The sequence below is a fragment of the Tenrec ecaudatus genome, chromosome 18 (genome assembly GCF_050624435.1).
Source record: "Tenrec ecaudatus isolate mTenEca1 chromosome 18, mTenEca1.hap1, whole genome shotgun sequence".
Taxonomy (NCBI): Eukaryota; Metazoa; Chordata; class Mammalia; order Afrosoricida; family Tenrecidae; genus Tenrec; species Tenrec ecaudatus.
In genome coordinates, this window is record NC_134547.1 from 48,517,633 (window position 1) to 48,543,590 (window position 25,958).

A 25,958-nucleotide genomic window follows, 5' to 3' on the forward strand; every position below is an offset into this window, starting at 1 on the left:
CTCCAGAAGAAGGCAGCAGACCTGCTTTGACACAACAGGGCCAACACACCGGCCAGCCTGGGTGGGCAGACACCCCCCCCCACACACACACACCCGGGGCCGCTCCCCAAGGGGTGGGCTTCAGAATGGTGTTGGGGAAAGGCGGCCGTTTCCCCCTACACTGGAAGGAGGTGGTGGCCAGTTGCCTGGTTAGGGGGACGGACAAGAACACAGGACTGGGGAGGATGTGTGAAGGGGTCAAGAACACAGGACTGGGAATGGCATGTGAAGGGGTAGGAAAGTCACAGGTTCAGGGCAGTGGGGAGTGGCGGGGGTGGCTGAGCACAACCCTGAGTAGAAGAGGTGGGCTGGCTGGGCCCCTGTAAGCATCCCCCTCGAGCTCACCATGGCTCTGAGCCAGCAGCAGGCCACACGTGGTAAGCCCGGCTCCACCTGGCTGTAAGCAGCACCCGGCGGGTGCTCGATGGCTAAATAAAGTAACAGCCTGGGGGGCAGTGGGCACCCTCCGCCCTGGGGGCAGAGGAGAGGAGCAGGACGAGGCCTGTCTCTGGTCAGACAGGAGCCCGCATCTCCCATCTCAGGTGGCTGCAGGCTCAGCAGAGGGTGGGACTGCCCCGCTCAGGTATGTGTTTTCTGAGCTGTCTGCACCTCTTATCAACACAGACAACCTGGTGATTACCACCCGCCAAGCCTGGCCAGCCAGGCGGCGGCCTCTTCTGAGGAAGCCGGTTCTTTCTCCCTGAGGCCAGGCCCAGCCTCGCAGAGCTGGGACAGGGAGGGAGCCTGGGATTCAGAGCATCCAAGGAACAGCGTTGGGTGTGGAGCCAGTGACCCCCCCAGGAGCAGCCCCGAGGGAGCTGCCACCCCATCTGGCCTCCAATCCTGTCTCCCTCCAAGGCTGGCTCCTGACGCCATGCTCCTGCCTGCTGGGCCTGTCCATCCCCTCGGTCGCCACTGCCCACACTTCACGTTTGAGTCCTGCCCCAACGGGGTGGCAAAGGCCAGGCAATCTCTAGATGCATTCCCGTGGGCAAGTCTCTTAGCCCCGGTGCACCCCTTGGCTTCAACAGAGCACCTGGTGGGCCTCTGGAGGACTCGGGGACGGGAAGTGGGGCAGTACTGGCGAGGTGCTTAGAATGGCCCGGCACTCAGGTGCTCTCTGACTAGGGTGAGAGTTGGGTGATGCTGATGGCAGCACTTGTCTGTTGTGCTCCGTGCCACCTGTACCCAGCCCCCGACTCCCCACCTAGGACTGACTGGCACCCGGCACAACTCCTGCCGTCCAGTTGATTCCCACTCTTCCAGGACAGCACGGCAGTGCCCCAGAGCAGCTGATGGGTGTGAACGGCCGACCAGCAGGCTCCAGTCACCGAGGACTGACTCACGGCCTGCCGCTGAGCTGACCCTGACTCTCAGCGAACGGCCCATAGGACGGAGTAGAACTGCCCCTGTGGGTTTGGGAGCAGAAAGCCTCGTCTTTCCCTTGCAGCGCAGAGGCTGCGGTTCTGAACAGCTGACTTCGCAGTTAGCAGCCCCACGTGCAACCCACTCTGCTATCAGGGCTCCGGTCAGGTCACCTAGTAGGCCTACAGGAAGCACGCTGGCTTCAGGAGGGGCCAGGCCGAGCTGCCCAGGTTGCCAGAGGGAGGGTGGAGGCTGGGGGCAGGTGCCACCCAGCTCCCAAACCCGCGATCGAAAGTTCAGGTTGCCATTGCAATGTTACCAAGACTCATGTTGCCTAAGAATGTGGTCATGAGACCTCCTGTCACCAACACCGAACCACACCCACACCCACTCACGGCCACCAAGTCCGTACTGACCCCGTGTGACTACAGGGCAGGCCACGTAGAACTTGCCTGCGAGTTTCTGAGACGTGAAGCCCTGTCTTTCTCCCTTGGAGCAGCTAGCTGGTGGTTTCAAACTGCCAACCTCGCTGTTAGCAGTCTGTGGTAGTTACATAACCTGTTGTCAATTTGAGAGTCTAGCCTATCAATCAGGTCGCAGCTTGATGACCGCATTAGGAGGCACTAAGGAGATAAATAGTTCTCTGGAGGCGGGACCCACCCCAAGAGACATTCCTGAGGATGAGCCTGATGGAGCTACACTGATGCAGCCAGAACTCGGAGAGCTGGAGGAGCCACGTGGAGACCCACGTCAGCACTGAGATGCTTCAACCACCACTGGATCCACAAGACTTTCCACCCACTGGCCTGTGATCTTCCTGCACTCGGCGTCATTGCATGTGCTGCATGAGTCTGAAGAGGAATTCATGGACTGGTGTCTGACATATGGGCCAATGTAAGACTTATGAACTTGATCTGGACTGTGCTGGGATGTTTTTTCAACGTTCAACAGCTCTTGGATCGAAAGCTCTTTCTTAGACACATGTGAGTGTCTATGAGTCTGTTTCTCTAGTCCACCCAGACTAACACACGGCCCAACAAGTAACCGTTGAATGTCACCAAGCGCCTCCAACAAGACCCCTTTAGAGCAGGCGCTGTCAGTGTCAGGATTTGTCTTGAGGGGCAGTGAGGGTGGGACAGTCTGGAGGGGGCATGAGACACTGAAGGAGCGTGGAGACAGGGAGGCCGTGCACAGCTCCAGGGGCATCCCAGGAAGCCCCCCAGAGTCCCCCTGGCAGACCAAGACCGGCGGCCCCTCTGCACGGTGGGGTGCGCATGAATACAGCCCCCTCCCACGGAGGTGGCACCTTCCTAAGGGAGACCAACAACACACTCCCACGCCCCTACAAAACTGGGCTCAAAAGGACCGTGGTGCCCTATACTGAACCCGTGTGTCCGCAGTGGAGCAGGGTGAAAGGGTTTCTTAGGGTCACCATCCTGAGACCCCTGGTCCCCCAGGTAGGCACTATTAACCCCATTTTACATGAAGAAGACGGGTTTTGAGGGGAGGCTGAGCCTTGGCCACTTGACCACTAAATGATGGGTGGACCTGGGATTGGAAACCCCCAGGTGGTGCTTAGCCAGCCCCCGATCTTAACGACTACCTTCTGGTCAGGTGGCAGGTGGAGAAGGCTAGGAACGAGGCACGGTGAGAACAGGGCAGAGTGTGCCCCTGGGCGGACTCTCGGAGAACACAGCAAACCCCTGCGAGTTTCCAAGACTGCCACTATAGAACGCCTAGACATTCTCCCTCGGGGCGGCTGGTGGTTTTGAACTGCCCACCATGAGGAGCGGAGCTTACTGCAAAACCACTACTCCACCAGGACTCTCTTCTCAGGGAAGCAGCAGTCCAAGGGCCCCGACAGGACCCCAGAGCAGGCTCAGCGCTTCTGTCTGCTCTCACCACTGAGCAAAACCATCTTTCAACCACGGAGCCACGCCTATTGGCCTGCGCAGAAACTGGAAAATGAGGGCTCGGGGGCAGTGGCATGCTTCCGCTGCCCGTGGGGAGTCCAAGCCCAATGCCTCCCTGCCAATGCGCTGGCGGCAGAGGAAACGCCAAGAGGGCCTGGCCCCATCTCACCAGGCTCTGTGGTGTGTCTACTTGACAGGTCAGGGCCCTGAGGCACAGGGAAAAACTCGAGCGCTGCCCTTCCCTGGATGCCAACTCACAGCGACCCCAGAGGACAGGGCAGAGCTGCCCCTGTGGGTTTCTGAGCCTGTAGCTCTTTGCTGGAGGAGAAAGCCGCTCCATTCTCCCCCACAGAGAGTGGGTAAATTAGGCTCAGTAGCGCCAAAGCGAGGACGGTCCTGCACTGCAGGGCTAAGGCCCAGGTGGGTGGCCACAACGCTTTAGGGTCAGACCCTTCAGAGAGCAACCCAGCTGAGCAAACCTTTAGAAAGCAGAAAACACAAGGACAAAACGGGAGCAGAGCCCCAGACGGGTCTGACTTCCCCACGGGCAGGGGAGGCAGGGAGGACAAGGGCTTGTCCCCAGGGAGGTGCTCAAAGATCCCACAAGAGCCGGTAGCGACCCTTCGAGCAGCCCCCACCCCACCAAAAACAAGCACACACACACCTCACTGACATCCCGGGACTCTGACTCAGAGTGACCCCACAGCGCAGGGCAGAACCGCCCGAGGGGTTCTGAGACTGCAACTATTTACAGGAGTAGAGTTTCGTCTGCTGGTGGTTTCAAACTGCTGACCTTGTGGCTCATAGCCCAACGTGTAACCACGACGCCACAGGGCTCCTCCAACAACCCTGCTGGGTTCCATGCTGCTACTTAAAGGTCAAGGCCATTTTAAACTCAAAGCCACTTATTGTACGTTCCACTAATCTAAAGGACCCCTGTCTAAGGGCAACCCCCCAATCCAGAAAGTAGACCGGTGCTTATGGGGGAGGAGTGAGGGTGGACCAGAAGGCTGGCAGGGGTCTGCTCACGGACACAGGTTCTCCGGCGTGAGGAGCGTGTTCTGAAATCAGGGGTGCTGGGCTGTACAATTGCGAACATACTGAAACCAGTGGCTTGTCTACATTAGTGGGGTACATTTGGATGGCCTGTGAGTATCTCACTAAAGCTGTTATTTAAAAGAGGAAGGAAAAAGTTTGTGTAAGAACGCTGACTTGTTAAAAGCGTGATGTGTAAGTGCCCCAGCTTTTCCAATTTTCCACTTGCTACTGAGACTTTTCTGTTTCGTGGTTCTTGGGCTGTTTGTGTTCTGTGTTGTGTGCACGAGTCTCTATGTGAAACCCAGATTGGGTGAACCTGCAGAGGCAACAACTGGACCAGTAGATCGAGAGGGACACGGGGGAGGCTGGTGGGAAGTGGGGGCACCAATGCTCACGGATGGGATTCCACTACTGGAGTGGACGGTTGTCAACTGCATGTCAGTGATCACGTTAAAAGTAAATGAACTAATTTTTTAAAAAGCACTATAAGGGACAAGGCCGTCTGATAGGGCAGGGCCAGATGCTGTGCCAGGCTTGGCCTGCAGGGTGGGCCCCAGCCAAGCCCTTGGCCTCCCAGGAGCAGGCATGACCCCCTCCCACGCCTTTCCCCTCCCCTCTTGCTCGGGTTCCCAGTCTTAATCTTTGACTGTAACGTGTCCGGGAGGAAGCATGCCACACGGACAGGCCATGGTGACCTCTCCAGGGCCCACCTCCCCTTCCCTCTCCACCTGGCCCACCTCCTCGTGTCCCGGCCGGATCAGATCTCTGCCCACCTGGCCCTGCTGGGCCCTCCAGACTCAGCTCCCAGCCCCTCCTCTCACACCTCCATCCAGCTACCAGTGTCTTTCTCCCACCCCGTATGCATCTTAAGAAGTCCTGGCAGCAAGATGATTACGTTTGGCTGCTAATCAGAACGGTCGGTGGTTCAAACCCACTAGCCGCTCAGGAGAAGAAAGATGAGGCTGTCTTTACAGCTTTGGAGACCTCACGAGGCCATTCAACCCTGTCCCCTCAGCCACTGAGTCGAATCAACTTGACAGCCCCTTTGCACCTGCTGCTCCCGTAACTACGTGCCGCATCTCAGCTCAGGGGGCTGGCTTTCTCAGAGCGGCCACCGCTAACCTCCCTCCAGGGCCCAAGCCCCTCCGTAACAAGCCCTCACAGTCTGTGCGCCCCTCCCTCAGAGCCTTGCAGGTTTGCACAGACAGGTGCCTGTCTTTCCGCACACTAGCATCTCCGCAAGGGAATGTCCAGCCGCCCAGGCTCACCCGGGAGGCAGGCAGGCAGGCACCAAAGTGTCAGCAACAGGGTCCAAAGATGGTGGCGGCCCACCCTGCCTGGACGCACCCTCAGCTAGTGGGGAGACACTAAAGCAACAGGATAAGTGTTCTCCGACGGTGACAGCCCACTGAGACCAGGGTGGCGTCCAGGTGCGTGTCAGAGAAGGCACCTGTAAGCTACCAAAACACTGCCCTGAGAAAGTGCAGCTGCAGGGGTACCAGGACTCAGTGGGGCTTCTTCAAGCAGCTCTGATGTCTGAGGAGGAATCTTTTCACTTAGGATGACACAGAACCCGGCTCCCCGATAGGCAGAGAGAGGGGAACATGGGTTGGAGCTCAGGGGCTGGAGAGTGGGCCAAGGGCTCTTTACTGAGCTGAGGAAGATGCTATGAGGTTGGACCTGGCAAAATGGGGGGGGGGGGCAGACACAGTCCCGAGAGGTGGCCACGGACAAGGCCGTGGGAAGCCGGGCCCCAGGAAAGGGGCCTGTGTGGGACAGGAAAGGAGAAGAGAGGCCACCACCAGTGGGGCCCCATGGAGCATGCAGCTGGGCTGAGGGACCCCACTGACCCCTGGACAGCCCACAGCGAGGACATCATGTGCATGTATACGAGTGTGCGCGCGCGCGTGCGTGCGCGCGCTCTCTCTCTCTCTCTCTCTCTCTCTCTGAGGGACCCAGCCCCCTTGTTGCCAGTCCCCTGTGGGGTGACCGGTGGGTCCTGCAGAAATGGGGTGAACTGGTGCTGCCTCAGCACAGACAAAGCCTGTCCTTTGCAGCCGAGTCAGCTTTTGAGGGGTGGCCAGGACGTGGTGGCGGGGGCCTCGTGGCCCTGCCACCTCACCCTCTAGCCCGAGCATTCCCGAGGCCAGGAGAGGAAGTCAGTGTCTGTCTGGCAGTTTGGTGGCCTGGTGGCCTCCGCCTGCTCCGCGGTAGGAGGTGGTCGCTGGCTGTCCCAAGCTCCCCGGGTACCTGGTTCTGCAGCTGAGTGGCTGTGGACTGCTGGTCACTGTCTCGGCCGGCCAGCTTCTCCTGAAGGGCCGCTAATTCCTCCTGCAGGCGAGTTTTCTCTCCCTGCAGCTGGGACATGGCCTCCACCATCCTGTGCACCACGGGCGCCACGCCCGGCGGGCCCACCACAGCCGAACACCTCCTGCTGCCAAAGAGCTGCCCACCTGCGAGCAAAGCAGCAGCCGGTCAGGCGGGCGGCAGAGGTCCCACTTGGCGGAGGAGGGACTAGTCCTGGAGGGACAGGCAGGAGGGTGGCCAGCAGCGACCAGAGGGGCCTCTTCGGCAGCAGCTGCCGCCTGGCTCAGGGCAGAGGAAGCCAACTTTCCAGAGAAAGACCTGCCCGGTCTCCAGAAGCTCAGCTGAGAGAGGTGCCCACATGATGCCTGCTGAGGGGGAGTGGAGGGGCATTGCCCCAAACACCGAGCTCCATAAACTTCCCACCCTCTCAAGAGAGCAGAGGAGAGACGTGGGGTTCCCCAGCCTGCCCTTGCCAGGAGTAGTCACACAGGCAAGGAGAGGGGTAGGGCCACACAGTCCAGTCCAGGACGTACAACATAGCCGGGCCAGCTCCAAGCCCAGCAGTGAGCTCAGGGAGCCACAGGCAGGAGAGTCATCCCTAAGAGCCTTGCAGGCCTCGTCTGAGCAGTCTCCCCTAAGGGCTTTCACTGCACTGTACTGCCCCCAGGAGCGGGGGGGGGGGATGTGGGGGGAACAGGACAGAGACAGAGAGTGGAAGGTCAAAGACAGAATCATGGCCAGTAGTTGGCTAATGGGGCCTAAGACTCCTCCTTACCAAGCACCAAGACCGCCCTGTCTGGAAGAGGGAGAGAGAACAGCTCTGGAGATCTGGCTGCATGGGGGCCGGGGTGGGCCTGACCAGAGCCCGAAAGGCAGAAGGAGCCATCGAGAACAGCATGCTCGGAGCCCAGGGCCCCACCTCTACCTCGAAGCTACGCTAGGCTGCTTGAACTTCTAGCCTGGGTCCCAAGGGCTCCCTGCCCCATGCAGGCTCGCCAAGGGGGCCCCCAGATGTTGTGAAGGAAGCCACCTGGGCCTGAAGTCCTCCCCTGACCCCTCGCAGCTTCCAGGCTGGAAGAGAATTCAGTAGGTGCAGTCAGGCAGGGTCTGGCCGGTGGGGAGGCGCTTTCCCCTCCTTGCAGCCCCTGGGACCGGAGGCTTTGGCCTGAAACTCTACAGAGAGCTGCGGCAGGGGCATACCGGACTCTCAGCCCTGGCTGTGCCGTGCAGCCTGCACATGACAGGCCCGCGCTCCCACACAACCGGCTGGGCGTCCGGGCGCTGCTCTACAGAACGACCGTGGGGGCAGCAGGGAGCTTCTAGCAGGCAGACAGGGCTGCACGCACCCCACAGGTGATTGGCAGAGCCTCAGCCCTTTGCAGACCGCTGGGCGTGGTCGGGGATGGCCAGGTCCCAAAGCCAGCGCTGCCACTTGGTGGTGGCATGCGTGCGTGCGTGTGTGTGTGTGTGTGTGCGTGTGTGTGTGTGTTGCACAGAGACTTCTTATATGAAACGGAGGCAGCTAGCCTTCAAAGGTGGTGGCCCTAACACGTGCAGGGGTGGGGGCGGCTACCTAGGAATGAAACAGCTTCATTCACGACATCGAAGCCCTTCTCACCAGACCTAGTGCTCGTGGCTCAGATTCTGAAGCACCCAGACCCCACTGCCCATGGGGTGTGCCTGGTGGGTCACTGGCACCACCTAGGTCCCAGGCCAGTGCTGGTGGGGTGTGGAGAGGGGCCTGGAGAGCACTGGTTGGAGGAGGAATGCTCCGGAAAGGGCAAAAGGAGGTCAGAGGTGGGAGGTCAGGGACTGGAGGCGAGGGCCCGTGGCTGACAGGGCCCCTTGGTAGGTCAGTTTTCAGAGAAGAGTCTGCCCCCAGGCCCCCTCCCTGGCAGCAGTGTCGCTCTCTGGGGCCTCGCTGGGCTGTGATAGATGGGGAGCCCCACTGACAGGCCAGCCCTCGACTCTCACTGCAAGTGGCCTCTGCCTTCTGACCCTGACTGCCCATTCAGGAGAGCCATGTGCCTGGCAGAGGTCACCCTCCCTTCACAGAGTCTGTGTGGCCACACCTAGGCCAGACCCCAGTGTCCAGGCAAGGTTGGCGGCGGCGGGGGCTCTGGCCCCACCTCGGAGCAGGAGGGATGATGTCCACCAAAGCTGGGAAGGCTCAGACAGGAGGTTTACCTTGAGAGACGGGCAGAGGTGCACAAAAGACAGAGCTGAGGGGTTCTCTCCAATTACAACTGGGCTCAGGCCACTCTCTGGGAACCTGGCGCTGACCAGGACATGTGGGCCGGGGGCGGGGGGTGGGGGGAGTCTGTGCTTGGGGTGCCCCTCCCTCCAGAGCCTGCCACACACAGCTCAGGATCCAGGGAGCCAGCATTTGCTTTTTCTTAGCCTCAGGCAGCAACCAACAGCCCTGGGAGCCCACCAGGCTCCAAGACCCCAGGAATCCAGGAGAGAGAGCCTGCCTCTCTCGACAGGCCTTGGCGTCTTTGAGGCTACCTCCTCTGGCCCCGCTTTTGACAAACACTGGGGCAAAAACAAAGCGGGAAACCCAACCCCAGCCGACACTGGCCAGAGCCTCTTATCACGAGGTGGGGCCCTGGTGGCCTTGGGGAGGTGTCCAGGGAGAGAGGGGGTCACACATCCCTGTCCCTTGAATGCGGGGTGGCAGACAGGCAGGCTGGGGTCACCAAGGGTGAGGAGGACAGTGTCGGGGATGCCAAGCCTCCCCTCCTGCAGAGCTTTTCCGGGCAGCTCCAGGGGTCGCTGGGCCAGGCCTCCGTTACCTGTTTGCTCTACATTCATGGCAGCACCAGCCTCCGGGGGCCCCGGGTCCCGCCTGGGGACCAGCGCCTGTCTCTTCAGAAGCTTGTCTTCTCTGGTCCCCTGGCTCCTGGTCCTGCACCCCTGGTCCTGCAGGCCCTGCTGCCAAGACACAACCAGAATCCGCACATGGAGGGGCCGTCGTGGGCACGGAGCGGCATACTCCGGAGCTGGCTCAGGTGCGTGGATGGGGGCCGGGAGGCCCGGAGTCCAGGATAAACCAGTCCAGATTCTCAGCAGTGCGTGCTCCTGGTGGCCTGCAGTGACCGGCCCACTGCACCAAGAAAGAGGCCTCTTCGGCTCTCAGTGGCCTGACGGGGGGCTAAGAGTGGGTCCACAAGTCCCATGAGTCACAGGCAGCCATCCAGCCCCGAAGGTGAGCTTCCACCTTAGGGCAACGGCCCCGTGACGCCAGCTGCCATCAGCCCTGCCTCTCTGGCTCCATGACAAGTCCACCAAAGCCCGACAGTGGGCACACAGCCCCTGCTGCTTCACCCAACGGCTTTGGGGGGACAGGACCCCCCTCTCCTGGAGGAAGAGGAGCAAGGGAGAGGAGGAGGGGGCTGAAAGACATAGTGCCTCCAGAGAAGCCTGGAGCCCACATAGACAGTGGCTCCCCCTGGACGGGCCAGCGGACGGCGCAGGGATCTGAGTAGGGATATACAGACTTGGGGGCCGGCAGGGAAAGGGGGGGCAGGGGCGCTACCCAGGGAGAGAATAAGGGAAGGAGGGCGAGGAGCCCACGGCACGTGCAGCATTTGAACTTCCTGGAGCATCAAGCAGACCACTCTCGCGAAGCTCCGCTCTGCTCACTCTGGAAACAGACAGGAGGCTGAGTCTGCCACCCAGAGCCACTAGACTCAGCACTGGCTCCACTGCCATGTAAGGACCCCATGGCGGCAGTTCAGCAGTTCTGCGGCATTCCTTTCCGCCCCTTTAACCCTCAGAAAAGCCGGCCAAGCAAGCCGCCAGTTGGAGGACAGGGAGGGAGGACTGAGTCCTGCTCGGAGGGGATCAGAGGAGCAACACCCCCCTGACGTCATTGCTGGCCCTGCCCTCCACTGACCAAGGGCCGCCCCATCACGAGCAGGCCTGTCCGCGGGGGCAGCAGAGGCGGCAGCTGGAAGTTTCCATCTGCCGACCAGAGCAAAGGTTAACTATTTCTGGCCTGCTGGCCACGCCACACAGGAAGGGCAGGCGCCCGGGCCCCCAGGGGCCCCAGGACTGGGAATTTCTGCAGAGCCAGGGCAGGAGCCTCTTGGTGTGGGTTTAATCACGTGGAGGGGGGGTGAGGCCGCCACCGGGCCTGACAAGCTTCCGACAGGTCTGATTCGGCAGCCCCAGGGCCCCCAACCCCTGCGAGGATAACCACGTTTTTCCGGGACCTGGAAGGATGGGAGGCAGGAAACTGGGCGTTGGCACGGCAGTGCCTCTGCAGAACTGCTGACCCCGGAGCTTGTCTGCAACCACAACCCGGCCCCATAATCAAAACTGAAGAACAGAAAGGACTGAGGCCGCCGCGGCCTCCTCCTCTAACGACCCCTGGCTCCGTTGGGAGGAGCCCTGGTGCCAGAGTGGTGGTGGTGGGGGTGCTGGGCTGCCAGCCTCGGGGTCAGCAGTGCCCATCCCCAGCTCCTCCTGGAGAGAAAGATGGGGCTTTCTCCTTAAGAGCGACAGTCTCAGAAACTCACAGGGGCACTTCTACCTTGTCCTCCAGGGTCATGAGTCGGAATCGACTCTAGTTTTCCAGTCTGACTACAGTTGGGAAGGGCCCCAGTCGGAAGGGGCCCTGGTGGAATAGTGGGTTAAGTATTGGGCTGCCAACCTCAAGGTCAGCAGTCCAAAACCACCTGCTCCTCCGCAGGAGAACGACGGGGCTTTCTACTCCTATAAGCAGGTACAGTCTCCAGAACCCACAGGGCCAGTTCTCCACTGTCGGAACTGACGACAGCAGTGAGATTGGCTCTGGGTTTGACCCTGGCCGAGAAACGGCACACAGAGGTTCCCTGGTTTCAGTAACTGTTCTCTCGCCAGACCTGCCTGCCTTTCTCGCCGGGTTACAGATAAAATATAAGACCCGTTTGCTTTGGTTTTCAGGGGAAATCACAGAGCAGGGCCGAGAAACACCTGCAAGCACAAACCAGGCTCTGAAACATCAGCTCCGGGGCCCACACATTGTAACCAGGGTCTGTTTACATGGGAGGACACGCTCAGCGTGGGCCCAAGTGTCCACACCAGCCAGGGCGTGTCCCCAATACTCTGTCCAGAGGAGGCTTCCAGAAAGGGCAGGGTGTGCGGCTACAGCCATCAGGAGAGGGTGCGGGGACAGTGCGCCTTTCTCGTTTGGAGCAGTGACATACACCACCCACCCCCCCGCCCCCCAACACTGCTACTGGCTCCTCTGCCACTGTATCCCTGCCACAGTTGAAGGGGACACCTTTCAGGATTCCTGGCTGGCTACTCTCTGAGCCCCCTAGACAGCCCGGTCTAGCTCTGTCCTTCCCTGTGTCCGAGTGCAGGCATGCTATCTTGCTGGAAGGATGCACTGAGCACGCGCGGGGCCTCTGACCCTGCAATATCCCTCTGAGGACACATGCCTGCAAATACTGACCGTGTGGCTGTGCGCGTGCACAGACATTGACTGCAACCAGAAACAGCACAAACAGAGGGATCGCTCCCATGTTTCTATTACCCACACGGTTTCTTAGAGCAATCAGTCCTGGGCTGCTAACTTCAAGATGAGCGGTTCAAACCCACCAGCCGCTCTGAGCCAGAAAGCAGAGGCAGCGAGGTCCCGTAAAGATGGACCGTCCTGGAGACCGGTGGGTCAGCAGCTCCACTCGGCCCTCCAGGGATGGGACTCCATGGCAGTGGGTTGGACTATGGGTTTGCCAAGAACCGGTCACGTGTCAGAGATCACCGGGACTCACCGCCGAATCAAACGACAGTCACAGAGAAGCACGTGGGGAGAAACCACAAACACGGGACGGGACACACAGAAAAATGACCAGGAGGGCGCATAGGACGGCAGCCATGGTGGCCCAGAGGGTTACACGCCGGCCAGGGCCAGCAGTTCAAAACCACCAGCAGTTAGCTCCGTGGAGAAGGACGAGGCTTTCTAGTCCCATAGAGTTACAGCCTAGGAAACCCACAGGGGCAGTTCTACCCTGTCCGATCGGTATAGGGTCACTGTGAGCCGGCACTGACTTGGCCGCAGTGAGGTGGCTGTTTTGAGTAGAGGCATGACACAGGTCTGACACAAGAGCCGCAAGCTCTCCAGCATAACCGTGTGCAGTAAAGCTTAGGTTCCCAAACTTACTGGGCCCACCGCCCCCTTTTCAGAAAAATAATTCCTTAGCACTGGCCCCTACCGCCGCAATGAACACCGCCGTGCTGTGGCCCATCCTCCGGGATGCAGTGTGGGGATCTGCTTCCTAATTCCAGGGGGAAACGCCCCTATCAAGGGAGCTGTGCAAAGTGGTGGAGAGCCCAGCCAGCGTGCTGTGTCTAGCAGTCACTTGCCCTCTCTGACCCGCATGGCCTCCTCAGCAACTCTCCAGGAATAGCAACTGCCTTGAGACTGGGAAGACGACAGACCCTACACAGAGCGCCACAGGCCTCGCCAGCAGTCAAGACGAATGACTGTCAAAGAGCCTGGTGGCCCGGCAGGTTAAGTACTGGACGAGTAACTGCCAAAGTTGGCGGTTCAAACCCACCAGCCAGTCCAAGCGAGAACATAGAGACTGTCTGCTCCAGTAAAGACCGACGGTCTCGGGACCTAATGGAGCCGTTCTGCTCTGTCCTGTAGGGTCACTCGGAGTCAGCATGGACTCCCCATTACTATATTTCCTGCAAATGATGTTGCAGGCATGTTTCCCACCACGGAGTCTCTATGCAACGGGGCTTCCGCTTGTGGGAGAAAAACCATCGTCTGTTCATCCCGTTTTCCCACAGGCTTCCCGAAGCCCCTCGTACATCCTGTGCAGGTGCACGGAGTCACTTGGTGACGACGCCATGGTGAAAGCCCTCAGCTGTGAGAGCTTCGTCCGGTCCAGCTTTGCATCCTCCCACTGAAAACGAGGGGCTGCCAACGATTTCCCCTCAGACTCCAGACCACATGCCCGAGTCAGGACAGACTGACTCCAGACCCCGCACCTGCTCCAGGAAGGTTCCGCTCCCCAGCCAGGGTATAGCTTCAAAGCCACTGCCTTCTCCCTGAGGTTTCCTTGCAGGTGCCTCTCCCCACCCCACCCCTGCCCCGCCTCCCGATGGCCGCAGGGAGCTTGGCTGAGACAGGAGGCAGGTCCCCACTCTCAGCCGTTCACCCCTTCAATTCATATACTCCCCCTCCACCCCAGGCTTACCTGCACAGCCAGGTAGAGCCTGCGGGGACTCCGAGGGCCAGCCCAGTCCACACTGAGGGCCCTGCACTGAGCGAGAGCAGGGCGGGCCGAGGTGCTCCGGGAGGTGGTGTCCTCCTCACTGCCAGCCGGGGTGTCTTTTCCACGCCCTGTCCCAGGACAGAGGGTCAGGTGAAATACTCAGGCTGCTGGCTGGACCACTGGCCAGGGTGGTGGCCGAGCTCAGCGTTCACCCCCACACCCGCCCTCATATTTGCAGAGCCTGACCCAGGTGTGGCCGGGTGGATACCTGCCCACCCTACCCATCAGAAGGGCTGGCTCCAGCAGGGCTGCCGTGCTCCCTGGGGCCTGAAGAGGCTCTGGGCTCCCTTCACCCCACAGCTGCACCATCAAGAGTTAACCCAAAGGGTGGACTATGTGACGCTCCCCAGCAGCTCTGCGGGCACAAGACCCGGCAGCCAGCACCTGTAGAAAGGACAGCTTAGTAAGCAGACCCCACTGGGCCGCTCTCCAGGCTGCAGGGGACCCTTGTATTCTGAATAGGTGGGCGCCACAGAGCTGGCAGCCGAGGGAGCTGGCGGGGCTGTATTCCCCACGCCTCCACCACATTCCCCAGGCCTCCTCTAGGTGGCGACATCTGCCCGGCCTGCTTTTGGCCCAGGAGCCCCGGTGGCGCAGCGGGTTACACGCTTGCCTGCTAACTTCAAGGTCAGTGGTTTGAAACCACCAGCAGCTCCTCGGGAGACAGACGAGGCTTTTTAATTCTGCAAAGAGTTAACAGTCTCGGAAACCCACGTGGCAGTTCTGTCCTGCCCTATTGGGTCACGCTGAGTTGGAATTGACTCGACGGCAGTCAGATTGGCTCATTCAGCCAACAGTGGGTAGCCTGGTCCTTGCAGTCCCCCAAAGCATATTCTGGACCAGGTGAGGGGCAGCCTCCTGTCCGACCCGCTGCCTCCTTCACCAGAATCCGGGTGTGTAAGGGGGTGCTGGGGGCCCCACAGCGCTGACGTGGCGTCAACAATGCCTTATCCACTACCCCCGGGGGCAGGCACAGCCTAGGCAGCCCAGTTCCTCAGCCTGCAAGGCTGGGCAAGGTGCAAGGGGGCTCTCTCTCAGGGGACACCCTGGGATGCCCATCACTTTCCTAGGGCAAGTCCCTGGTGACTCCTCGACCCTTCTGCTTTCTCATCAGTGAAGAAAGGAGGTAAGGAACAAAGTCAAAGGCCCCAACGTGTGGATTAAGCGGATAAGCCCATCCAGGGCTTACTCAGGGCCAGGATCACCAGGAAGGGCCCAGAGACAGGCTCCCAGGGCCACCATCTGGCCGGCCACCACCACTCCAGCTTCTCGAAACTGCAAGATGGGGCAGCGTTCACACAGTGGACAGGAAGGGTTAATCATGTGTTGGGAGTAGGGGAGTGGTACAGGGGGGTGGGGGTTTTCACTGAGCCAACATCCAAATCCCAGGTGTGAACCCACCCTTGGGACTGGGGCTGATGGAGGTGAGATTGGAGGGATCCAGTGGGCAGCAATGGATTGCTACACCCCTCCATGGAGGCAGGCACACAGATCTCCTTGGAGCCAACGGGACATCCCCCCACAGAGAGGTCGCAGGGAAGGGACGAGTCAATCAGAATGCAGTAGAGCACCGATGGACCATGCAATATGCCTCTGGTTCCTTGAGGCTTCCTCACCCCCCACTACCACGGCCCCAGTGCTGCTTCCCACTCTGCACTGGACCAGAACATGTGCATAGGTACAGACGAGAGGTAAAACTCACGACACACGGGACCCAGGAACGGGAATGGGAATAGCGATACCAAAAGGGTAGGAGGAAGCGGGGGAGAGGAGGGAAGGAAGGGGGTACCAATCGCAATGACTGGCACATAACCACACACCCCCTTCCAGGGGGAAGAACAGAAACCATACAGAGGGGAAGGGAGGCAGCGGTCGGTGTGAAATACGGAAATAACAGCAATCTATCAGGGGCCATGAGGGTGGGGTGGGGAGGGAAAAAAGAGGAGCTGATCCCAAGGGCTCAATAGAGAGTAAATGTCTAGAAAAGAACGATGGAATATATGTACAAATGTGTCTGATAAAACTGCTGTATGGCTTGTCATAAGAGTTATAAGAGCCCCCAATAAAATGATCTTTAAAACAAAGATAAAGGAACAGAGACCAGGATTCTCTTAAGACTGACTTCAGAGATTGATTTCTGAATGTACCCCAGAAACCGGGAGGAACCACAGAAGATGTTTGGTGACAAGGTTCTCTCACGCAGCCATCGAATGGATGCTGACACATGCCATCGGACAGAGCCGCACTGCCCTTGGGTTTCTGAGACGACCGCGCTGGACAGGAATGGAAAGCCTGACCTTTCGCCCGAGCAGCAGCTAGTGGTTTCGAACCACCTTTCCTGCAGTTAGCAGTCTGGCGATGTTACCTTCTTCCTTATAATTTCCTGTCCCTTCAAACTGTTCCATGGGAACATGGTCTAGATTTGGGGGTTTTGTTTGTTTGGATGATTCTTTGTTTTGAACCAGAAAAGACAAACTCATCCGATTACACGAGTGTATCCCTGGGACGGCCATGAGCCAGTCTCTTCTAGATGACAGGGCTCCCCACCCTGGAGCCATCAGCCTCAGGGGACCAGAGGGCAGCTCCTGTGAGACGTTGAAAGGCATCCCACTGGGTATTGCTGACAGCACAAATCTAGAGGAGCCGGAAGTGCCCCCTAATGCTCACCAAGAGGTATATAGACCTTTTGGCTTAGAGGGACCCCGCCAGCTATAGAGGAGGTGTGACAGACAGAATGCCCCTAAAGACACCTTGCCTGGACAACCCTTTCTCCACCCCCACCCCCACTCCCAGACATACATACACACACACACACACACACACACACATCCAAGCTGGCTCCAGCAGGGTCCTGGGCAGCTCCCCAGCCAACAATCCTGCCCCCACTTGGAGCCAGAGAATCAGCTCACTAACATCCTGTCCTCCCATCGTGGCACTGGGGGACGTGACCCAGAAAAGCAAGCTGGCAGGTCAGCTCCCCTAGGGAGACGGCCAGAACCCAGGCTCTGGGACCCTTACTGCTCGCATGCCGTCCGGTCCTCCTAGGAAGCTGCCCTGGCTCCCAAGCCCGGGCACAGGGCACCCCGGCCCCTCCAGTCCCCGCTCCGGGCAACCTGGGTCCACTCCTCACACCATCCCCAGGCCCAGCCCAGCGGGATCAAGTGTCAGTGCCAGGCGGCAGCCACTTCACCTACCTTGTTTATAAGCGGCACAGACGCCGCTGGGGCAAGACCAGAGACCACGAGCTCCCAGGCCAAGGGCGTCGGGGAGCAGTCTGTCCAGGCCCCCACCCACCCTGCTCTTCAGCGGGTGTTAAAGTTTAACTCTGGCTTCCACAGCGGGCGGGCAGCGTCCCCTTCCCGAGAGGGGCACCCGCCCGAAGAAGCACCCAGACAGCCACAGCTCCACACCCAGCCCGGGCCGGCTGCTCGCTCAGCCTGCCGGTTACCCTGTAATTACCTGACAGCTCCGACCGGGTTTAGGAACTGCCGAAAAAACCTCGGCCTCCTCTCTGGTATCTGGAGGAAGGGAACTAAAAAGGCATTTTAAAAATGCGGACTCACCAGTTCTCAACCTCCCCGGGCCGGTGTGTGGGAAAGGGCGGGCAGCCGGGCTGGGTGGGGCGGGGCGGGCCATCTCGGGCTCTGGCTCGGGCTCCCGGGCCCGGCCCACTCTCCACAGGCCCTGTAGGGAGGGCGTGGCTCTCAGGTTCCAGGTCCTTCGAGATGGGACCATGGCCCGGGGCTCAGCTGCCTCCACCGGGCTCTGGGCCACCTGTGGGAGAGAACAGGGGAGGTGAGGGAGGTGACCGTGGCTGGGCAAGCCACGCGGAAGGTCACCTGGTAGCCAAAGCAACTGCCTACACACCAATGTCCCCCTAGTGCCCCTGTCTGGAAGGATGAAACAGGGCTGTCACTGATTCGGAGGTGTTTGTTCTTGACTGGGACCTGCTCGACAACCACGGAAAGGGTGGCGGAAACAGGCCACCTAGGGACACCTGGGGAGAAAGGCCAGGTGATCTACTTTAGAAAAATCTGCCACTGAAAGCCCTACAGGGTGCAGTTCTACTCCGACACACCGGGGGGCGCCAAGTCAGAATGAACTCGACCAAGCCCAATGCATTCTTTTTTTGGTTTTGTTAACGAGTAGGGAGCCCCACGAGGCGCGAGAGGACCCCATCTCAGCCCTGCCACCCGGAGCCTGCTACATTTCATGTCAGGTTAGCCCTGGACTTGACATCTAACCCTTTCCCCAAAAAAGCAATCTCCGTGTCCTGCTTGTCTATAGCAGGGTTGACTCTCTGAGTATCTCCTAAGCTTCAGACTCGGGTTCTTCAACCAGCTGATGCCCGGGATCTCAGCTGTCACTGCGCAGGCTCAGACAGCGGTCAGTGGCAGACCCATCTGCTCAGTTACTAAATTAGGGGTATCTTTACCAACTCTCGCAGTGTCAGCTCCGTCATGGATTCCGCCAGACTGCCTGTGTCTCTGCAGGCACCGTGCTGGGTGTTGGGATCCAAAGTTTCATGCATGCGTCATTTGATAATTATTAGTCAAGTGCCTACTATGTGCTCACTCACTGCCAAGAGTCCAGGCCCATGCATAGCAACCTTATGGGATAGGAGACCACGGAACTATTTAGGGGAGTAGAAAGCCCGCCTTCTCCCGCTGTGCCAGTGTGTTGCACCCACTGTGTCCGTCCGTCTCACCGAGGGTCTTGCTCTTTTCCACTGACCCGGGACTTTACCAAACATCGGGCCCTTCTCCTGGGGCTGGTCTCTCCTGGTGGACAGCCTAAGTGTTTACGAGACGAAGCCTCACCACCTTGGCTTCTTAAAGAGCATTCCGGCTGCACTTCCTTCAGGACAGACGTGTTTGTTTTTCTAGCAATCCACTGTTCTTTGAACAGTCTTCCCCAGCACCATAACTCAAGAGCTTGGATTCTCCTCTGTCTCCCTTATTCTTCTTTTTTGTATTCATTGCCCTGTTTTTCTTCGCATGCACATGAGGTGAATGGGCACTGCTTGGGTTGGGCCAGGCACACCTTGGTCCTCCAGGTGACATATATGAAACACGTCAGAAGGGCCCAGTGCAATAATGTAAAGCAAGACACAGCCAGAAAGCCCTCCGTCCGATTGGGAAAGAGGTCTTCACACTCTGGACGGGGTATAGGGAACCCTGGTAGCTTTCCAGAACGGAGCTCAAGTCTTTCATGGAACACCTACTGTGCGCGAGGTCCTTGGTGGCATCGTGGGTTTCACATTAGGCTGCTAACCGCCACGCCAACTGTTCAAAACCATCCGCAGCTGTACTCCCATCGAGAGGTACCGTCTCAGAAACGCACAGGGCCGGTTCTACTTTGAACTCTGGGATGGAAATCAGCCCCGTGGCAGTGACCTCCCCACCGCCACCACTGTGTACAGAGCAGCTGGAGGATACTTAGAAACCAAGCGACAGTCCCATGTGTCCATCAGGCAGAGATGCCATTTATAGAAGGGAAGGCTGCTCAGAGAGGGCAATGCAGAGTTTGCTTTGGGCTTGAAGTGTGAGCCTTCCTAGCAGTGCTTGCTGGACTTAAAGGCCAGGCCCCGTGGCTGCTTAATGATCCCTCAGTCGCCAGATTTCTTCCTAGTCTGGCTTCAGGGGGACGCTCCGTGGAAACCAGCCAGTATCACAGCAACCCACAGACTTCCGAGGGCAGATGGGGGGTGGCTGTGTCTGAGAGGAACTGGCGGGATGCAAACTTGAGCCTGCCTGAATTCCACCACGAATCCCACCCCCGGACTTCGAGGAAGCAGTCAAGATATCTATTTGAATGGTGTCTTCCTGAGGACACATGGCTGATTTGTGGCCACCCCAGAACCCACCTTGGAGCTATCTCCCTATCAAGCCTTCTGCGGTGGCTTGCGGGTCAACGTCCTGAAACTAAGTACACATAAAGGCTCTGCTGAGCCTCTACGGAGATCAGGGTTGGAGGGTGACACTCAAGGCTGGGAGGGGACAGTGGGTCCCTGGTGCCACCAGTACATGTGAGGCGGGGCAACCAAGGGAGGACGGAGCTCACTTCTGCTCATGGTGGGGAGGGTATGAAAGTCAGGGGTGGGTGGTGGAAGTGGCCAACAGGCAGGCAAACATATGGGAAAGAAATGGTGCTGCTCCCAGGCCCCTGGGGACATGGAAGGACAGAGACAGGCAGAAAGCCCAGAGTTTCTCAGGAAGGTTCTGGAGTCGGACAGGAGCCAGAGGAAGCTGCTCCTTCCTCCCTTGGAAGGTCTGGCTAAGCAAAGGAAGGACAGCGGAAAGCAGAGGCTGTGGGCCTTAGGACGGGAGGGGTTGGAGCATGCTGGGTAGGCTCAGGGAAGCAAGGACCAGGGAAGACAGGGAGAAGGCAGGGAGGGCAGTGGGGTTTAAGGCGACCACAGGAGGAGGAAGGTGGCTCCTCCAGGGTGCAGAGTCCCGTCCCCCGGAAGAGGCAGGAGGGTGGGGAGAACAAACCCAAGCCTGCAGGCCCACTGTGGAAATTAGGGTGGACAGCACAGGCTGGGCGAGAAGAAGCCAAGTGTCCTCTTCTACAAGCTGCCTGGCACAGAGCTGGGCAGACCATCCACCCTGAGGACCAGCTGCCCACAGGCAAGCAGGGAGACTGCAGCTCCACCTGCCTGCCTGAGCCGGGCGCTGCCAGTGGGCTGCACTAAGACAGAGCCAGCGGGAGGGGTGCTATCTCTGCGGTATTTAGGGAGGGAAAGGCGGGAGGAGAGAGGAAGATGTCTGGGAGACAGAGGAAGGGTGTGGACCAAATCCAAAGAGGAAAAGGCAGCTGAATTTAGTAGCTCAAGGGGTGCTGGGGGAAAGGGGTGTGTCAAGAGTATTAAGGAATCTCAAATAAGCCAGCGTTCTGGGCCCAGAGAGAGACCCTCTCTCCCCTCACCTGCATGGGCATTCCATAACCCGCCTGGCATCAGGGGCCTGTAGCTACTGAGGATTGGGGGGGAGGGGGCCTACACAATAGAGTGGTTGTGAACAAAAGGGGGTTCAAAAATCAGGCTTTGCTACTTACTAGCTGTGGCACCTGGAGTGAATTACTTTGCCTCTCTGGCCCTCTATAAAATGCTAAGTACTCCACCCTCGAAGGTGGGCGTGAAAATTAGACACCGTATGTATATGAGGTCCAGAATAAGGAGCTCAAAATGGTCATTCTCCCCTGACTTCCCCCAAAGGGTGGGTGAACGCAGAGGGCCTGGCTGCAGGAAGGGGAGGGTTTGCAGCTGCCCAGAAGCTGCTGCTGGGGAGTGAGCAGGTCAGGGAGGTCACACGGGGGCTGGGACCTCCCTGACACAGCCACACATCTAGGTTTCCCAAGACAACTGGATTTTGAAATGTGCAGCTCCCTTGTGCCCGGTGCCACTGAAAGTAAGTCCAAGTAGAGGGCCCCACTCCCAGGCTGCATTCCTGGCAAATGACTCTCCACTGGCCAAGGAGACAGCCACTGACCAAGGGCAGGGACAGACTGGGCAAGGATGGGTGCTCACACAGCCTCGGGCAAAGGGGCACCCAGGGTGGGGGAAGGCAGGGGAGGCCACAGCTGGCAACCTTGAGGCAGAGGCACTCATGGTGGGGCAGCAGCGCTGGAGAAATTAAACACAGCTTCCTCCCCAGTCTCTCCTGGTGCCAGGCCTGAGTTGGCTCTAACTGGCAATGAGGGGGCGGCTTCTAGCCTTGCCTTCCTTGCTAGGGCACCTCCCCCTCCCCTCCAACGGACAGCAGGCCAATGGCCAATTCCCCACAGCCCAAGAGGCCCCTGGCCAAAGCTGAACTAGGGGGTGGAAAGCCAATTGCCCATGGGGCACGGCCAGAGGACACCCCCCCCACACACACAACTGCAGCCTTCACGGGAGGGGGTTGGCGCTGACCAACATCTGGCTGCAGACCCGGCCTCGCTCAGAAGGGCACGGTGCAGGGAACCCAGGGCTGCTCCCAACCCAGGGGACGTGGGGCTCGCGTGCCCAGCTCGGGGCACAGTCCCCGGGGCAGGCTGGACGGAGCGCCGAGCGCGGCCAGGGACCTGGCAGGGCTGCGTCCGAGTCCGCCGCCCGCCCCCCAGCACCGGAGGGTCCCACGATCAGGCCCGGCCCGGCCACGGCGCCCCGGACGGACAGCGGGCCGCGGGGACCCCGAGCTCCCAGCCCGCCAGGGCCCCCGACTCACCGGCCTGGCAGAGGCAGGGTCCCCGCGTCGCCGCAGCGCCGGGGGCTCGGCCGGCTCGCTCCACGCCGCCGCCGCCGCCTCGGCCCGCCCCGCTCCGCCCCGCGGCCGCCCCTCCCGCACACTTTCCACAGGAAATGATTAACTCGGGCCGGCCGCGGCGCGTTCCCATGGCAACCAGCCCGGGCCCGGCGGGGGGCGGCGGCGCGCGCCCACGCGCACTCACACGCGGGGCCCGCGCCCCGGGGCCCCCCGCCCCGCACACGCCGCCGTGCACACACCCCTACCTTTGCGGAGCTCACACGTCCACGTCCACGTCCACGTCCACGCACAGGCGGGCGTTCGTCCGCACACTGCCGGGCTCTCACGGTCGGGCGGGCACAGGGACGCACAGCGCTCGCTACCCCACGCCCCGGCACTGCCACTCCCACGGACACCTCGTCCGCGCAGGCTTCCTCGACGCCTGGTGCACACCCGTCCACGCTGGTTAGCACACGCGCACGCTGCTAGCGTGCACACGCGCTCATTCCCGCGCGCTCCACCTCCACGTGCCCACGCCGCCTACACGTGCTCGTGCACGGTTTCCCTCACTTCCCCACACGCACACCTTCCCACACCCGTGTCCACCGTTCTTCCAAACCCGAGTGTCTGGGCTTGACGGGAGTCCTGGGGCGGCCCAAAGGAGCCCTGGTGGCGCAGTGGTTAAGCGCTGGGCCGCTCACTGCAAGGTCAGCAGCTTCGAACCACCAGCGGCTCCGAGTGAAAGCCGGGCTTTCTACTCCTGTCCAGGGTCAGTGTCTCCGAGACTGCGAGGCGGCAGTGCTACCCTGTGGCTCAGGGTTCCACCCTGTGCATTGGCGTCTACCGGATGCCATGCAAACAGCGAAGTGCTTGACTGCCGGCCCGAAGGTGGGGGGTTCACAGCACGCAGGGGCATCTCCAGAGAAAGGCCTGGGGAACGACTTCTCAGAGGTCACTGCCTTAAAGACCCTGCCCGTCCCCACCACCAGCCAGTCCTGGGGCTTTGGGGCTTGGCTCAAGGGGAGTCCCTCTGGGACATGGGGGTATAGTGAATGGTATGACTCTTTGCTGAGCATGCCTACACAGTAGGGTATGCTGCCCCCCCCATGGTTTCCCGTATGGGCTCCAATAAATTTCTTCCTTTTTGCTTAAAAAAAAACAAAACCCTGCCCATTTGGACATGGGGTCACCTCGAGCAGGCTCTCACAACCATAACACATGCTTGCTGTTACGCCTGCTCTCACGTGTGTCCTTTCACACATCGGCCCTCACCCTGGTACACACGCAGCACCAGCCTGCCCCACAGCCACAGCAAGCCCCCTTCCGACTGTGGCAGCAGCCCTCCACCTCCTGACGCAGCGGGGAAGCCTCGGCTTCATGAGTGGCTTACCCTGCCCACTGCCAACCGCAAGGCAGCAGGTGGGACCTACCAGCTGCTCCTCAGAGAAGAGATGCGGCTTTCTACTCTTTTAAAGGTTTCTCAGGCTGACCGCTGACTCATGGTGACGCCCTGTGGCCTCTGAGTCTGATACTGTTGAAGGGGACACGCAGCCCAGTCTTTCGCCTGCCGCCGAGCTGCTGGGGGTTCCGACTTCTGACCGCGAGAATCAAACCGCAGCCAACGCGTCACCACTGCGCCAGCAGGGCTCCTCAGAAATCCAAATGGGGGCGTTCAACTCTTATTTAAGAGGGTCTCCATAAATCAGAATCCACTGCTTGGGAATTTTCAGTGAACACCCCTTCTGTGTCATTGCAGAAGCAGGCACAGACTCCCAGGCCTAGCCCCAGCCGGCCAGGCCCTCCTTGGAGGGTTGGTGGGGGCGGAGGGAAGTCCAGGGGCTGGTTGGCCAGGAGAGACAGCTGACCCGGAGAAGCCACTCTGTTCTTTGTCTCCCAAACAGAGGCGGCATTTTATTCCAGAGCCAACAGTGCAAGTCCCCCTCCAGGGTGCGGAAGGAGAAAGAAAGTCGCTCAGGAGTCAGCCAGCGCAGGAGATGGTTCTGCAGATAATCCCAGCGGAGCAGGCGCTCTGCCCCTTCCTGCTTGGCTGAGGACACCTGGAGGAGCAGGCAGCTCCTGAAGCTACTACCAGACTACGGGTCAAGAAGCTTGAGCCCCGACAGCTGAGGACCTAGTCTGTGGTTGTTCTGATTGCCCACGCCCCTCTTCCTCCCCTGGCCTTGTTTTAGTTTCTAACAGAGATGCCTAAATCGGTGCCCACCCACAACCATTGAATTGGTTTGGACTCCTGGTGACCTTACTCGACAGGGGAGGACTCATTGTTCCTTAGGGTTTCCTCGGCGGTACATCTTCATGGGAGCAGACCGCCTGCTCATCTTCTTCCCTTTGAGCAGCTGGTGGGTTTGAACCACCGACCTCCTGGTTAGCAATCAAGCACGTAACCCACTACAGTAACTGAGCTTCTTATATCAAGACCAGCACCCACCCCCCAAAACCCAAACTCTCTGTCACGCAGTCAATTCCAACTCATCGTGCCCTGAGAGGGTAGATCAGAAATAGAACTGTCCTTTCGGTTTCCACGACCGCAGGGTGGCTGGTGGGTTCGAACTGCTGACTTTGTCGTTTCACCCACTGTGCCACCAGGGCTCTCTGTCAAGGCCCAGTGGAGGATTCTTGTCACTGCTACAGTGCTCTCCACTGTCAGCAACGAGCCCAGACAACCTTCCTGGCAGGGGAGGTCTTACTTAGAGTGGCTTTCTCTGTCTCCCCATCCACCCTCCACTGCAAGGTGGGGTGAAGATGAAATCTCTCTAGATTTCTGAACAAGTACGCCCTTCTCTAATAAACCCACTGCCACCACGTTGATTCTAAGTCCTACCAACCCCCAAACCAAACCCACTGCTGCCGAGTGGATTCGAACTCACAGCAACAGAGCAGAAAGGCTCCGTAGGGTTTCCGAGGCTGGACTCAACAGGGCCCGACTTTCCCCAGTCAGTCCAGGGGAGAACAATGTCGCTATCTGCTTCCGTCAAGATGTACATCCTCAGGACCCCGCCGAACAGATAGTCATGTGGAGTCGGAATTGACTTGATGGCAGTGGGTTTGGCTTTTGGTTGTTATGATTTGATCAGTGATGGCGACAGGGGCTGGGTATCCAGCCCTGGTATAGAACTGGAGGCCTGGTCTTACTTGCACGTTGGTATGTTGACGATTAACCACAAAGCCAAAGCCAGGTTTTTCTGATGAGTCCTGATTCGGAGGAGCCTTCCTCTGTACTGGCCATGCATTGGGCCACTAACCACAAGGTCAGAAGTCCCAAACTGCAAGCCGCTCCAATAGAGAAAAACAGGTCTTTCCACTCCCATAAAGAGTCCCTCTTGGAAACTCTCAGAGGCAGCTCGACTGTTTTCCGTAGGAGCTTGGTGAGATGGCAGTCTCTTTTTTTTCTATGCACCTTCATAGCTAACACTCTGTCAGAGTTCAGATCCGCTGGAACTCTGGGCACTCTTTGAGGTGGGCACCCCTACTTCCCCCATTGTGCAGGAGAGGAAGCAGCCTCTGAGAGGTTACCCCACAAAGCGACTATGGGGTCGAGCTGAGGCATGGACCCACGTGGGGTATCCACACACACTCCGTGTACATTGCTGACGTCCCGTCCCGGGTGGTACAAACGGCTCCAGACCCAAAGGTTGGTGTGGAAACCACAAAAGACAGGCCTGGGATTTGCTTTGGGAAAGATTACAGCCCAGGAAATCCTCAGGGACTCTCATTTGTCACCCAGGGGATCCCTATGGGTCTCAATCAACTCCATGGCCACACGTTGATAACGCATTTACCAA

At 59.3% G+C, this 25,958-nt stretch overlaps 1 protein-coding gene across 5 annotated transcripts in view; it reads right to left on the reverse strand.

Moving 5' to 3' along the window:
* The window catches only part of KIFC3 (kinesin family member C3), a 34,765-nt gene extending 12,511 nt beyond the window's left edge, over positions 1-22,254 (reverse strand). For 2 of the 5 annotated variants that reach the window (XM_075536791.1, XM_075536793.1), the window contains exons 1-5: positions 22,141-22,254; positions 17,500-17,710; positions 13,859-14,004; positions 9,458-9,596; positions 6,606-6,808 (exon numbers count right to left, since the gene is read on the reverse strand). In XM_075536791.1, the coding sequence (XP_075392906.1) occupies positions 6,606-6,808; positions 9,458-9,596; positions 13,859-14,004; positions 17,500-17,671 (660 nt within the window). In that variant the 5' untranslated portion in view covers positions 17,672-17,710; positions 22,141-22,254. The remainder of the gene's footprint in view (positions 1-6,605; positions 6,809-9,457; positions 9,597-13,858; positions 14,005-17,499; positions 17,711-22,140) is intronic. The other 3 variants (XM_075536795.1, XM_075536794.1, XM_075536792.1) reach the window with 2 other exon arrangements.
* Positions 22,255-25,958: the final 3,704 nt, after the last annotated feature.